This window comes from Moschus berezovskii, chromosome 10, assembly GCF_049115385.1.
Source record: "Moschus berezovskii isolate FMDL1 chromosome 10, NW_MosBer_1.0, whole genome shotgun sequence".
In the NCBI taxonomy this organism is placed as follows: domain Eukaryota; kingdom Metazoa; phylum Chordata; class Mammalia; order Artiodactyla; family Moschidae; genus Moschus; species Moschus berezovskii.
This window is the reverse complement of record NC_142469.1, coordinates 28,189,396-28,204,155: the sequence shown is the minus strand read 5'-3', so window position 1 is coordinate 28,204,155 and position 14,760 is coordinate 28,189,396. Positions and strand designations below refer to the sequence as shown.

The 14,760-nt window shown below is 39.1% G+C and overlaps 1 protein-coding gene across 3 annotated transcripts in view; it reads left to right on the top strand.

The window, feature by feature from the left end:
* SNAP91 (synaptosome associated protein 91) overlaps positions 1-14,422 on the top strand; it is a 178,300-nt gene extending 163,878 nt beyond the window's left edge. For all 3 annotated transcript variants that reach the window (XM_088840553.1, XM_088840555.1, XM_088840554.1), the window contains 4 exons: positions 5,679-5,762; positions 6,781-6,885; positions 10,949-11,051; positions 13,032-14,422. In XM_088840553.1, the coding sequence (XP_088696679.1) occupies positions 5,679-5,762; positions 6,781-6,885; positions 10,949-11,041 (282 nt within the window). In that variant the 3' untranslated portion in view covers positions 11,042-11,051; positions 13,032-14,422. The remainder of the gene's footprint in view (positions 1-5,678; positions 5,763-6,780; positions 6,886-10,948; positions 11,052-13,031) is intronic.
* The last annotated feature ends 338 nt before the right edge of the window (positions 14,423-14,760 follow it).

Here is a 14,760-nt window from a genome sequence, read left to right as displayed (position 1 = left end):
CTGTAAAGAATTTGGCTGTAGTTTTCTTATGATGTCCTTGTCTGTATTTGGCATCACAGGAATACAGGCATCAAAGAATGATTAGAAAGTGTTGCTTTTCTGTTTTTTTTGAGAGCTTGAGAAAATTAATATTAATTCTTCTTTATACCTTTAATAGAACGGACCAGTGAAGCCATCTGATTCTGGGCTTCTCTGTGATCAAAAGTTTTTGATTACTAACTCAGTCTATTTACTTGCTATACATGTATTTAGATTTTTTTATTTCTTCTTGAGTCAGGTTTGGTAGTTTGTGTCTTTCTTGGAGTTTGACTGTTACATCTAGATTATCTAATGTTTTAGCATATAATTTCTTATAATATATCATTTTAATTCTTTTTATTTCTGTAAGATTGGTACAGTTCACGTATTGCTGAAGGCTGGCTTGGAGAATTTTGAGCATGATTTTACTAGTGTGTGAGATGAGTGCAATTGTGCGGTAGTTTGAGCATTCTTTGGCATTGTCTTTCTTTGGGATTGGAATGAAGACTGACCTTTTCCAGTCCTGTGGCCACTGCTGAGTTTTCCACATTTGCTGGCATATTGAGTGCAACACTTTCACAGCATCATCTTTCAGGATTTGAAATAGCTCAACTGGAATTCCATCACCTCCACTAGCTTTGTTCGTAGTGATGCTTTCTAAGGGCCACTTGACTTCACATTCCAAGATTTCTGACTGTAGGTGAGTGATCACACCATCGTGATTATCTTGGTCATGAAGATCTTTTTTGTACAGTTCTTCTGTGTATTCTTGCCACCTCTTCTTAATATCTTCTGCTTCTGTTAGGTCCATACCATTTCTGTCCTTTATCGAGCCCATCTTTGCATGAAATGTTCCCTTGGTATCTCTAATTTTCTGAAGAGATCTCTAGTCTTTCCCATTCTGTTGTTTCCTCTATTTCTTTTCATTGATCACTGAGGAAGGCTTTCTTATCTCTCCTTGCTATTCTTTGGAACTCTGCATTCAGATGCTTATATCTTTCCTTTTCTCCTTTGCTTTTTGCTTCTCTTCTTTTCACAGCTATTTGTAAGGCCTCCTCAGACAGCCATTTTGCTTTTTTGCATTTCTTTTCCATTTTGCATTCCGGTCCTCTATCATGAAAAGGACATCTTTATGTTAGTTCTAATAGGTCTTGTAGGTCTTCATAGAACCATTCAACTTCGGCTTCTTCAGTGTTACTGGTTGGGGCATAGGCTCGGATTACTGTGATATTCAATGGTTTGCCTTGGAAACGAACAGAAATCATTCTGTCGTTTTTGAGATTGCACCCAAGTACTGCATTTTGGACTCTTTTGTTGACCCTGATGGCTACTCCATTTCTTCTAAGGGATTCCTGCCCACAGTAGTAGATATAATGGTCATCTGAGTTAAATTCACCCATTCCAGTCCATTTTAGTTCACTGATTCCTAGAATGTCGACGTTCACTCTTGCCATCTCCTGTTTGACCACTTCCAATTTGCCTTGATTCATGGACCTAACATTCCAGGTTCCTATGCAATATTGCTCTTTAAGCATTGGACCTTGCTTCTATCACCAGTTACATCCACAACTGGTTGTTGTTTTTGCTTTGGCTCCATCCCTTCATTCTTTCTGGATTTATTTCTCCACTGATCTCCAGTAGCATACTGGGCACCTACCGACATGGGGAATTCCTCATTCAGTATCCTATCTATTTCTGCTTCATTGACTATGCCAAAGCCTTTGACTGTGTGGATCACAATAAACTGTGGAAAATTCTGAAAGAGGTGGGAATACCAGACCACCTGACCTGCCTCTTGAGAAACCTGTATGCAGGTCAGAAAGCAACAGTAAGAACTGGACATGGAACAACAGACTGGTTCCAAATAGAAAAAGGAGTACGTCAAGGCTGTATATTGTTACCCTGCTTATTTAACTTCTATGCAGAGTACATCATGAGGAACGCTGGGCTGGAAGAAGCACAAGTTGGAATCAAGATTGCCGGGAGAAATATCAATAACCTCAGATATGCAGATGACACCACCCTTATGGCAGAAAGTGAAGAGGAACTCAAAGGCCTCTTGATGAAAGTGAAAGAGGAGAGTGAAAAAGTTGGCTTAAAGCTCAACATTCAGAAAACTAAGATCATGGCATCTGGTCCCATCACTTCATGGGAAATAGATGGGGAAACAGTGGAAACAGTGTCAGACTATTTTTTCTGGGCTCCAGGATCACTGCAGATGCTGATTGCAGCCATGGAATTAAAAGATGCTTACTCCTTGGAAGGAAAGTTATGACCAACCTAGATAGCGTATTAAAAAGCAGAGACATTACTTTGCCAACAAAGGTCCATCTAGTCAAGGCTGTGGTTTTTCCAGTGGTCATGTATGGATGTGAGAGTTGGACTGTGAAGAAAGCTGATCGCCGAAGAATTGATGCTTTTGAACTGTGGTGTTGGAGAAGACTCTTGAGAGTCCCTTGGACTGCAAGGAGTTCCAACCAGTCCATCCTAAAGGAGATCGATCCTGGGTGTTCATTGGAAGGACTGATGCTAAAGCTGAAACTCCAGTACTTTGGCCACCTCATGCGAAGAGTTGACTCACTGGAAAAGACTCTGATGCTGGGAGGGATTGGGGGCAGGAGGAGACGGGGACGACAGAGAATGAGATGGCTGGATGGCATCACTGATTCGATGGAGGTGGGTTTGAGAGAACTCCGGGAGTTGGTGATGAACAGGGAGGCCTGGCGTGCTGTGATTCATGGGGTCGCAAAGAGTCACACACGACTGAGCGACTGAACTGAACTGAACTGAAGATTGGTAGTAATATCTCCACTTCCTTTCATGATTTTGGTCATTTAGGTTTCTCTTTTTTTCTCGTCTACTTGAAAGTCTATTCATTTTATTGTTGTTTTCCCATTCCTTTTTTCATTTTTCTCTGCTCTAATTGTTTTTATTTCCTTTCTCTGCTCACTTTACAATTCTTCGTTTTTGTAGTTTCTTATGGTAGAAGTTTAGATTATTGAGTTGAGATCTTTCTCCTGCATATGAGCTATATTTTCTTGTTTCTTTTCATATTTCATAATTTTTCGATTGGAACCTGGATACATTGAATATTATAGTATGGTAGCACTGAAAGTCATGACCCTTCCCCAACGTTTATTTTTGCTACTTTTTTTTTATTGTTGTTTTGCTACTTTGGTAGAGGGAGTTATTTGCTTGTTTGTTTTGTCCTTTAGCTGATTGGTCAGCTGAGAATTAGACAGATACTTAAACTCCTGGAACCAAAAATAGTCCCGGTATTTGCAGGGCGGCTCTGTGTGTGTGTTAGGCATGACTTGAGACTCAACCAGGCAGGTTGTAACTCTACCTTAGCAATTACTGCTGCTTGCTTAAAGCCTCTAAGTCAGCCCAGAGGCATCTCAAGTCTTTCCGGAGTATGTGCATAGCCCTGGGCATGTGCATGGCTATCTTAATTTCCCAGGGGGATGTCTGCATTTTTCAAACCCTTCATCCTCGAAGCTTCTCATTCTCCAGCCTTTCCTCTGAGCTTTTGTTTAGGCTGCTATTTGCCAGGACTGATATCCATTACCTGATAGAGCAACAACTGAAAAATTTGCCTTTAAGTATTTTCCACAAATACTTATCTTCAGATAACAGCTTTAGCACTAGATGGGTTCCCAGTTTGGCAAGATAACAACAAGCCTTTTGAGCCAGTGTTTCTAGGAAACCACCTAGACAGACAAGATGAAGCAAATAATTAAAATATTTTCTGCTCCTTGTGATACTATTCCTGGGAGTGTGTGCTGTTATTTTCAAGGTTGCAGCTGAACTGGAGGACAGTGTAAATTTCAAGGGATTGCAGTAGGGTTAATTTTATGCCTAAGGGAAGTATTAGGGGGTTTGGTATATGACTGAAAACTCTCAAACCTGAGCCTGAAATGGGATATGTGAACAGTATTATGTGTAGTCTAAATGCTTCCTAAAACTTGGAATTAGTTTTGATCTTTGTACAAACGTACAACAGTCAGAAGTCAGAGAGAAGCAAATATAACACAAAAAAGAATAATATATAAAACTGGGAATAAAACCACCATGAAGTGAAGTGAAGTCACTCAGTCATGTCCGACTCTTTGCGACCCCATGGACTGTAGCCTACCAGGCTCCTCCGTCCATGGGATTCTCCAGGCAAGAGTTTTGGAGTGGGTTGCCGTTTCCTTCTCCAGGAGATCTTCCCAACCCAAGGATCGAACCTGGGTCTTCCACATTGCAGGCAGACACTTTACCATCTGAGTCACCAGGGAAGCATATGAAACCACCATATGACCCAGCAATCTCACTGCTGCTGCTGCTGCTGCTAAGTCACTTCAGTCGTGTCCGACTCTGTGTGACCCCATAGACGGAAGCCCACCAGGCTCCCCCGTCCCTGGGATTCTCCAGGCAAGAACACTGGAGTGGGTTGCCATTTCCTTCTCCAATGTGTGAAAGTGGAAAGTGAAAAGTGAAAGTGAAGTCGCTCAGTTGTGTCCAACCCCTAGCGACCCCACGGACTGCAGCCTACCAGGCTCCTCCATCCATGGGATTTTCTAGGCAATAGTACTGGAGTGGCTTGCCATTGCCTTCTCCGAGCAATCCCACTACTAGGCATATATCCTGGGGAAATCAAAATTGAAAAAGATACATGTACCCTAATGTTCATTGCATCTCTACTTACAATAGCTAGAACATGGAAGCAACCTAGATGTCCATGGACAGATGAATAGATAAAGAAGCTGTGGTACATATATACAATGGAATATTACTCGGCCATATAATATAATACATTTGAGTCAGTTCTAATGAGGTAGATGAACCTAGAGCCTGTTATACAGAGTGAAGTCAGAAAGAGAAAAGTAAATTTTGTATACTAAAGCGTATATATGGAATCTAGAAAGATGGTACCAATGAATTTATTTGCAGGGCAGCAGTGGAGAAACAGACATAAAAAACAGACTTATGGACACGGGGAGGAAGGAGAGGATGAGATGTATGGAGAGAATAGCATGGAAACTTATATTACCATATGTAAAATAGATAGCCAGTGGGAATTTGCTGTATGACTCAGGGAACTCAAATAGGGCCTCTGTAACAACCTAGATGGGTAGGATGGGGAGGGAGATGAGGGGAGGTTCAAGAGGAAGGGAACATATGTATACCTATAGCTGATTCATGTTGATATTTGGCAGAAAGCAACAATATTCTATAAAGCAATTATCCTTCAATTAAAAAATAAATTAATTTTTTTAAGTGGAGGGAAATGGAAACCAAGCTTTAAACATGTAAACGAAAGCGTTCCTCAAATCTCTAATTCAGTGCCTATTGGAGAATATAATGATTAGACAAAAAAAAGTTTAGAAAAATTTGACTTCTTTACATTGAAGGTGGCATAAGTAGGTACAGAGCATAAGCTGAGACCAAATAGCTCCACAGTGGTGAACAGCACGTTAGTAACCTTTGTATCAGTGACGTGGTGCTAGTGCCTGTTTTGAAAATTGAAAACTGAAATTTGAGATTTCTTTATGTCTTTACACATACTTAAGAGCATGCATTTAAAAGTTATATTCTGTCCTTTTAAAGCCATATTATATTGGTTCTTTTTGTTTGCTATTTGTGTGTCTCTGTGTGTTTTGTGGTTTTTTTGATAGCAAGGAGCTGTACCTCCAACCAGTTCAGTTCCTCCTGTTGCTGGGGCACCATCTGTTGGACAACCTGGAGCAGGGTTTGGAATGGTGAGTGATGACCTGTTTTAAAAATTGTAATTAATACTTCTAAGGACTTTGCCAAATCCCAGATTACCTATAGAATATAATTCTCCCCATAACACAGTAGAGTAAAATTAAAAAATTAAGTCATCTGCTTTAGACATTAAGTAGTCTACACAGGACATGATCAAGTCAGTTATAAGACACTTAAAATAATTTTCCACCATCAAAATAATTTTTGTAATGCACTGATAATGTCATTTTTGGAGTACTGTTTACCAAACCAGTGACCTGGGCTCTTAGCTCAGTCATCAAAATCAAGTTTTCATCAGTATCCTGACTTTTCACTTACCACTTTTATCACTAGCAAATTTTAGGGCCATATTCCATAAAGAAACAAGTCTTTACCTCTTTAAGAACTATCCGTACAGAAGATAGATAAACAACAGCAAAGCTTGGTTGGGGTAAGGATGCTGTCTGGCCAGCCAGGCTTCTTAGGCACCTCAGTGATTCTCTGCCATCTGCCAGCCTTACAACACCTATCATTCTAAAATACAAGTTGTAGGAACTTATCTGGTGGTCTGGAGTTTCAAAGGTGGGCTCAGTGGCAAAGAATCTGCCTGCCTATGCAGGAGACACAGGTTCAATCCCTGGGTTGGGAAGATCCCCTGGAGGAAGAAATGGCAACCCACTCCAGTATTCTTGCCTCGGAAATCCCATGGATAGAGGAGCCTGGCAGGCTACAGTCCATGGAGTTGCAAAGAGTCAAACACAGTTGAGCATGTACCCTGGCAGTCCAGTGGTTAAGAATCCATGCTTCCATTGTAAGGGTGCACAGGTTCAGTCCCTGGTTGGGGAGCTAAGATCCCCACATGCCACACAGCACAGCCAAAAACATAAATAAAAATAAATTTAAGTAAGCATCTTTGTAAAAAACTACACCCTGGATTCCTCAGAAATTTTCTTTAACTTATTAAAGACATAAACCTCAGGGCATTGCCAGAGTGGACTCCACTCACACTGTGAACCCCTCTGCGTTTTTCAGCCTCCGGCGGGAACAGGCATGCCCATGATGCCTCAGCAGCCCGTCATGTTTGCACAGCCCATGATGAGGCCTCCCTTTGGAGTTGCAGCTGTACCTGGCACACAGGTCAGTTTTTAAATGTCCACGAAAGAATAACGTTAATTTATAAGTGTAAATCGTCATGTGACCAACAATTTAAAAATGTTTTTACCTGATGCCGTCTTCATGTTTGTTGCTTGGGAAGAAGTAAAGGGAGCAAGGAAGACAGATGAACAGTGGTGACATTTAAAGGAAAACGATAGAAAAAACTAACTGTCCTAAGGTCCCTCCATTCCTTTCCTTCATTTGGAATGTTTCCTGAAAACTACCAGGTGGGTAAAATATCTAGGCATCTATTCCAGGAAAAAATGAGTAGCTGTAATCCATTGTCTTACGATGTGTTCCTAGAGTTAGCCACAATTAAGGTTAGGGACACCATACTCCTTGCTGCTAAGTTTGCCCAAGACTAGTGACGCCAACTGCAGTGAGTCTGCCAAACTGTAAAGCCTAGATCTTGGCATCCAGTCCCATCACTTCATGGCAAATGTATGGGGGAAAAATGGAAACAGTGTATTTCCTTGGGCTCCAAAATCACTGCAGATGGTGACTGCAACCATGACATTAAAAGACACTTGCTCCTTGGAAGAAAATCTGTGACTAACCTAGATAGCATATTAAAAAGCAGAGACGTCACTTTACGGACAAAGGTCTGCCTAGTCAAAGCTATGGTTTTTCCAGTGGTCATGAACGGATGTGAGAGCTGAACCATAAAGAAGGCTGAGTGCTGAAGAACTGATGTTTTCTATCTGTTGTGCTGGAGGACTCTTCAGAGTCCCTTGAACAGCAAAGAGATCAATCCAGTCCATCCTGAAGGAAATCAACCCTGAATATTCATTGGAAGGGCTGAAGCTGAAGCTCCAGTATTTTGGTCACCTGATGCAAAGAGCTAACTCATTGGAAAAGACCCTGTTGCTGGGAAAGATTGAGGGCAGGAGGAGAAGCGGGCAACAGAGGATGAGATGATTGGATGGCATCACTGACTCAGTAGACATGAGTTTGAGTAAACTCCGGGAGTTGGTTGTGGACAGGGAGGCCTGGCGTGCTGCAGTCCATGGGGTCACAAAGAGTCAGACACGACTGAGTGGCTGAACAAAACAACAACAAAGCCTAAGGGAGCATTTCCCACAAGACTGCCCTCATCAGACCCTTCAGGTCCCAAAGGCCACCCTCACTTCAGACCAGCTGCCTGCAGATTTAAGGATTCCCAGGACCACCCTCAGATTAGGCAGTTTTCTAGTAGGACTCATAGAACTCAGGGAAGCACTAACTTTACAATGACAGTTTTATTGTAGTGAAAAGATACAAACAGATCCAGCCAAAAGAAGAGATGCACTGGGCAAAGTCTGGGAGGATCCCACAAGAAGCTTCTTTGTCCTCAGGGATGCATTACCCACCCGGCATCACTGTGTGAGGATATACATGCAGTACTGCTAACCCAGAAGCTTACCCGAGCTTCAGTATGCAGAGTTTTTATTAAGCTGTCATTATATAGGAGTGACTAACTGAATTATGTCTCACGTGGTTGAACTCCCATCTCCAGCCTTCCTCCCTTCCTGAAGGTCAGGTTCATATCCTGTGGCCCAAAGACTGAACTGTTTCATCACATGGATGATTTTCTGGCATGGCCAACCCCCAACCCTGAGTTACCTAGTTAGCATAAATTATCAGCTGTGGTGCCACAAACCCACTCTGAATAACAAAGACATTCCTGGTACTAGGTACATTCCAAAGGTTTAGAAGTTACCTACCAGGCTCCAAGACAAACTCTTTAGGCTGAGTTTCTTACTATACAGCATGCTACTTTTATTTGCAAAGATGCTAAAATATATGCACTTTGTTGAACTGTTTTGCTGCTAATAATGATGTTCATACTGATAAATCACCCTTTGTTTATTCCTCTCATAAATGCCTGGCCCAAGTGAAGGTATATGTAGAACCAAAGAAGTTTTCACCATGCGAACTTGATTTGGGACGGAGGAAGAACATTATAACTACTAGCACCGTGCTGAGCACTCAAAACACATGGCTCAGATATATTTTAAGGATATCAGTAAATGGTTTCGCTTCTATTGTATAATTTTTAAATTTATCACATGTGTTTATGTTGTCTCAGCCTCACAATAGGAATCCTATTGTGAATCTTATGAATGTACTTTAATCCCCTTTTCTTCCTTGAATCATCTCTAAATTCCTTCTCTACCTGTTCCCAAAATTGGCTTCAGTTTCTTTACTTTAATCCTTCAAAAGCCATAATGACCACAAGAGTGGTAAGAGACTCCAGCCTTCGAGGCCATCACCAAAGCACTGGCTTCCTGAGGAATTTTCTCTTTTGCTCTGAGATAATGAATGCTACCTAAAGTTGTTTGGGGTGGGGGAGGGTGGTGGGCAGGGAGTGGCTATGGAGGGAAGTTTGGGGTTTCATAGTTGGGATTACAGTCAATCTAGATATATTTAAATTCCAAGAAAGAATCTCACTTATAAATATTTCCTTGATGGTTAAATATAGCCATGACTATCTACCACCTTTTTGAAAAACAGAAATTGAAAGGATGTTACTGAGATTTTTAAAAGTCTTATTGTATTTGGTGTGCTGAACGCTTTAGAAATAATACAGTTTTATTATATGAAGTAGTTTTCCTACTTGATACCAGTGTTGCATAGCATCAATTTGTTTACTTAATTCAAAGGATGAAAATGAAAAATAGATGATATAATGAAAACAGTGTTTTAATCATTTAATTGAATTTATGGTAACTTGGGAAATGGTATGCCATAGTTATGCAGTCTTTAAGCTGTATTTCCTGCATCAGAGAAGAATCGTAGCTGATTAGATACTAGATAAAAAAGCAAACATGAGTCAGTAGCTTTGGGAGACACAGAAGTGTTTCATTTCTGGTGTGTGGACTCTTGCACTGTAGGTCAGTTGGTTGGTGTCACAATGTCATATCACCTAATTATTAATTATGGACCAGTCCTTGAGTTTCTTATCTTCCAAACAACTTTGACCCTTTATATTTATTTTTTCCTGGCCTTTCCATGAGATAGGATCCCAGTTTTAAAAATGGAAATTTGACTGATACATACTACAGTTAATAGTTTCTGGACAAAGGAGCAAATCTAAAACTCCTTATTTCAGGAGCTTTGTTTACAGAACCAAAAAAGAAAACATACATCCCTGCCCTTCAGTCCCAGGTTCCTGAGTTTCCATCTTGTTACAAGCATAGAAGATTAATTAGCTCAAAGGATACATGTTAGTTATTGTTCTATGTAGACTCCATGACGTTTTTCAAGGCCTTGGACCCTAACATTCCTGCAAAAGCCTGTTCCCAAAACTTACGTTTGTCACACAATGAAATAATTTAGGTATTCATTCAGCAGAAACAAGGTAAGTAAATTTTTGGTTGCTTTTGCTTCAGGTTTAGTATGATTCTTCTCTGTAGTATCTAATAATTAATCTTCTCTACAAGCTGGACAGGCAAGATTGGAATTCGGTGACATTCACTGCTAGACTATTTGCTCATCCAAAAACAAACAGTGCCCCCACATTTGACAGGTGTTCACTTAAAATACTTTATATGAAATTCTAGTCTATTTAGCTAATATTTTAAAGTAATTTCTTAAGTGACTTTCTGCAAGCTGTTTTCTTTCCGTTTTTCCTTCAAACTCACTCTCCCTCTGAGAAAAGTCGTTTATATTCCTTTATTAGTTTAGAGGTACTAATAACTCAAAGTCACAATGCTTTGAATAGAGGAGTTGTTTTTTCCACTATGTATTCATAATAGCTTTAATGTGACTAGCTTTTCACATCTTCCCTAACTAATATCCATATTGTTCTACAAGAGTCCTCAAATTTTACTTTGGCTAAATTTGATGTCAAATAATTTCAAGAAAGCCAATATCCTTTGAAGTGTGTTTTTTAAATCCAAAATCTAAAACAACCCTGTGACTAAGTAGAACAAAGTAGATTTTGTAAACTTTTAGCCATCTAATCTTCTGCATGTTTGTTTTCTGTGGTATGTGCTTGGCCTAATGCTTATCTGTCTCTGTTTGCTTTCTGTTCCACTGTCTTGGGCTGGCTTTTCCTCATTAGCTTTCTCCAAGCCCTACACCTGCCTCTCAGAGTCCCAAGAAACCTCCAGCAAAGGACCCATTAGCGGATCTTAACATCAAGGATTTCTTGTAAACAATTTAAGGTATCTAATATTGAGCTTTTCCTGTGGGCTTGTAATAGTGACCTATGCTATGCTTAGCTATTTTATTAGGTATAATATTTGTACTTCTGTGTCTTTAATACATATATATAATAATAATTGTTTGAATGTGTATGCTTTTGAAATCCATATTGAAAGCTATCTTTGTCAGTGATTTTTTAATCTTACATAATTTGCAAGACTAAGAGGGAGAGAAACCTCCAAATTGTCCTTACCCTGGAAAGCACACAGATTATACTAATAAAGCAAAAGGTTGCCCAAGCTACTTCATAAAGTAGAAAATTACTGCTGCATTTTATGATGACTAGAATTTATAGAAAGGTAACATTTATAATACTTCATTTAGAAACTAAGAATATATTTGGTGACAATTGTAATTTTATTTTGCTTATTCTTATTTGGCCTCATCAAGTAAAGCTTAGATTTATTACCCTTTGTATCTCTGCATTCAGGCAAATTTTCATTTCTAACATTCTAGTTTTAAATTTCTAATGTAATTTGTGAAATTACATTATGGCTAATAGTGGACTTATAGAAGGAAACTAATGAAGACAACGATTTGCTGTTAGCCCCAGAACCTGACACAGTGGATAGCTTCTCAACAAATATTAAGTTGGCACAAAAGTTGATTCAAATTTTTCATGTTACAGAAAAACCAGAGCAAACTTTTTGGCCAACTTAATACTTGCTGAATGTGAGTGAACACTGGTAATGATGCCTTTCATTTACACAGTATTTTTCATTATTCCTAGTAATTAACTCCTTGATCACCTCTGTTGGAGATCAAACCCTGCAGGATAAGCTAGCCAGATATTTTGGCTTCCATTTCACAGCTAAAGAAACTGTCCCTGGGCATTAAGTGATTTGCCCAGGGTCACACTGGAAGAGAAGTATGAGTTTTGAAGTTTTTGAACCCCTGTCTGGTGTTCTTTTTATCATAAATCTACTATATGTATTTATATATTTATTTATTTTAAACTTCCTCTGATGCCTACGATGAATTTTGTGGATTTCTGCCTTGTGATTTTTTTCTTCATACAACATTAATAATTTATCATTTTAAGGCCTTGACATGTCAGCCAAGTAATTCTCCTTGAGCCCAACTTTTCTGTTCCACTTTGGGCTGGATTGGACTGAGGTAGGCATCATATAGATGCATAAATAAAACAACAAGCGCTTATTTCTTAGCAGCTGAAGTTTCAGAAATGGCCAAGAGTGCAGCAGGAAGCAGCCTTTTATCCACTTGTTATTCAGAAATGTTGCTGTCAGCATGTGCAGGAATTCTGAGAAGTGCCTGAAACAGAAGTGCTTGAGACACCCTCTGCTCTCAGAGTCAGGCAGAAGAGGGACAGACACAGACTATGTTACAGAGGAGGGTTACCCCCGTGCCTAAGCCTGAAGACCCCGGGAAGGGTTTCCTGGCAGAGGTGACACAGCATGGGAGATAGCAGGGAGGGGAGAGGGCGTGTAAATCACAGGCTTTGCGTCACTGGGGATGTCTCCCCACTCTCCGTTCTGTCACTTGCACAAGTACTTAGTGGCTCCTTGAAAACCTTAACTGAAAAGAACCCCAGAAAACGGAGTCCCTGCCCTGCCCCCTTTTTCTCCACTGCCCTTTTTTAAGGTTAACTGTTTTTAATTGATACTGAATGTCTTGCTAAGATTTTTTTCTAAGTATACTTAGAAATTGGAAATTGGATACTTTCTAAGTATCCAGGTTCCAAATTTTGCCAATAGAATTTGCTTACTTAAAATGAAGCTATACATTGAAAAAAAATTTTTTTAATTTTCCTGGGTGAAATTTTAAGCTTGTCTTAAAGAATTGTGAAAAGTGTTTAAATGTGACTTTGGTAATATGAAGACCTGCTGTGTAAAACAGCGAAGTAAAATTGCAAGGAAGGTAAAATGTTTGAGAACTGCATAATATCATTTTCTAATTCAAGTGCTTTTTTGTCTTTACAGCTGCAATTTTTGTGACTGAATAGGAAAAAAAATAATGACTTTGGAGACTTCAAATACAATTGACGCTCAGAGTTTCAAAGGGAGCCACCAGTACCAATCCCAATGCTTATTCATAACTTCTCTTCCAAAATGTGTAGCACAGCTGTGAAAGTGAACATTAGGAATGTGTACTACCTTAGCTGTTATCCCTACTCTCAGAATTGTGGTGTATGTGGGTTCTTTGTGTGTTGCGTGATGTAAACAATGAATGGATGTTTCTGTAGTGCTCTCTGCACCTCGCCCATGGACGGATGACGCAGCTGTTGTGTGGTGAGCCATTGGGAAAGACGTGTCTGTGTTTTTGAAGGTTTCAATGTATATATAACTTTTGGACACACCTGAACTCTCCCCATAAATTCTCTTTTCTTCTGTATCTGCGTTACAAATATAGTGTGATAATATCAGATAGTAAGGAAAACACTCTTAAATATACAGAACTTTTTTCGGTGTGGAGTACACTTTTCCAGTCACAGGAACTTCAGCTGTGTGGGAAATGTTTATTTTTGTGGCACTGTATATGTTAAGAAATTTTATTTTAAAAAAATATATAAAAGTTAATGTCCATAACAAATATTTCCCCTCAAAGCTACCTTAATCAAGAATGAAAAATCATATGGGAAGAATTCCATATTTAATCACTGCTGTATTAAATTATCTATTTTAATTATGTTTGACAGGTTTTGCATCTAAATTGACCTACTTGTTCATTCTTGATTCAGTGCACTGAAAGGAAAGGGTCTGTTTCCATCATGTGAAAATGCAATTAGAAGTGTGCTATTTAAGTGATTATGAAGGCACCCCAAGGTATAGCTGTAATTTAAAGTTTACTGCAAATCTTTATTTTCTTGTGGGGTTTATGTACATCTGTTAATTTAGTATTTCTTTGTGTGTTCTGTAGACTAGTGTTCTTCCATCCCTCAATTGAGCTCAAAGTAGGTTTTGTTGTACCATTGTGATTAGAATTTAAACTAAATCAGAGAATTGTATTCTTTACTGTACATACTGTATTCGTTAATTTTTAAGTTGTCGTCATATTGTCTGTGCTGATGGCTTGGCTTAAGATTTTGATGCATACATGAGGTCACTGTTGATCAGTGTTGCTAGTGGCTTGGCCGCTCTTTGTTAAAGCATATTGGGTTGGAAAGGTGTTTGCCTTTTTTTCAAATTACTCAATAGATGTATGGTACCATTTAAAAGTGGTTGTATCTGAATTTACTGTGGGGATAACATACACTGTAATGGGGGAAAATTACCTAAAACCAATTTCAACATGGCTTTTCTTTGTATTTCACTTTAAAAATCCAGTGCATGTACGCCCTCTGAGATGCAATAAACACCTCGAACAAAGAAAATGCAAACATCATCTTTTTCTCTTTGATTATTTTTAATGGGAAAAAGTCTCTTTCAGATGACACACATATCATATACAAAATATTGCAAATGTTAAACCATTTAGGATGAGAAATACAGTCTGTGCCAACATAGTTTTGATTCTTTTTCAATAAAGTCAAAGTAAGGAAAAAAAATTTAATCAGCTGTTGTTAAACTTGGCACTCCATGGCTGCTGCCAAATAAATTTAAACCCCATATTTCAAAAAAGAAAAGGATGAACTTTCTTTTAAAATATTCAATTAAATTCTTATATTTGCATGAATTTTCCATGGAAGTTGAAGAGTTAATGATTTTGGGT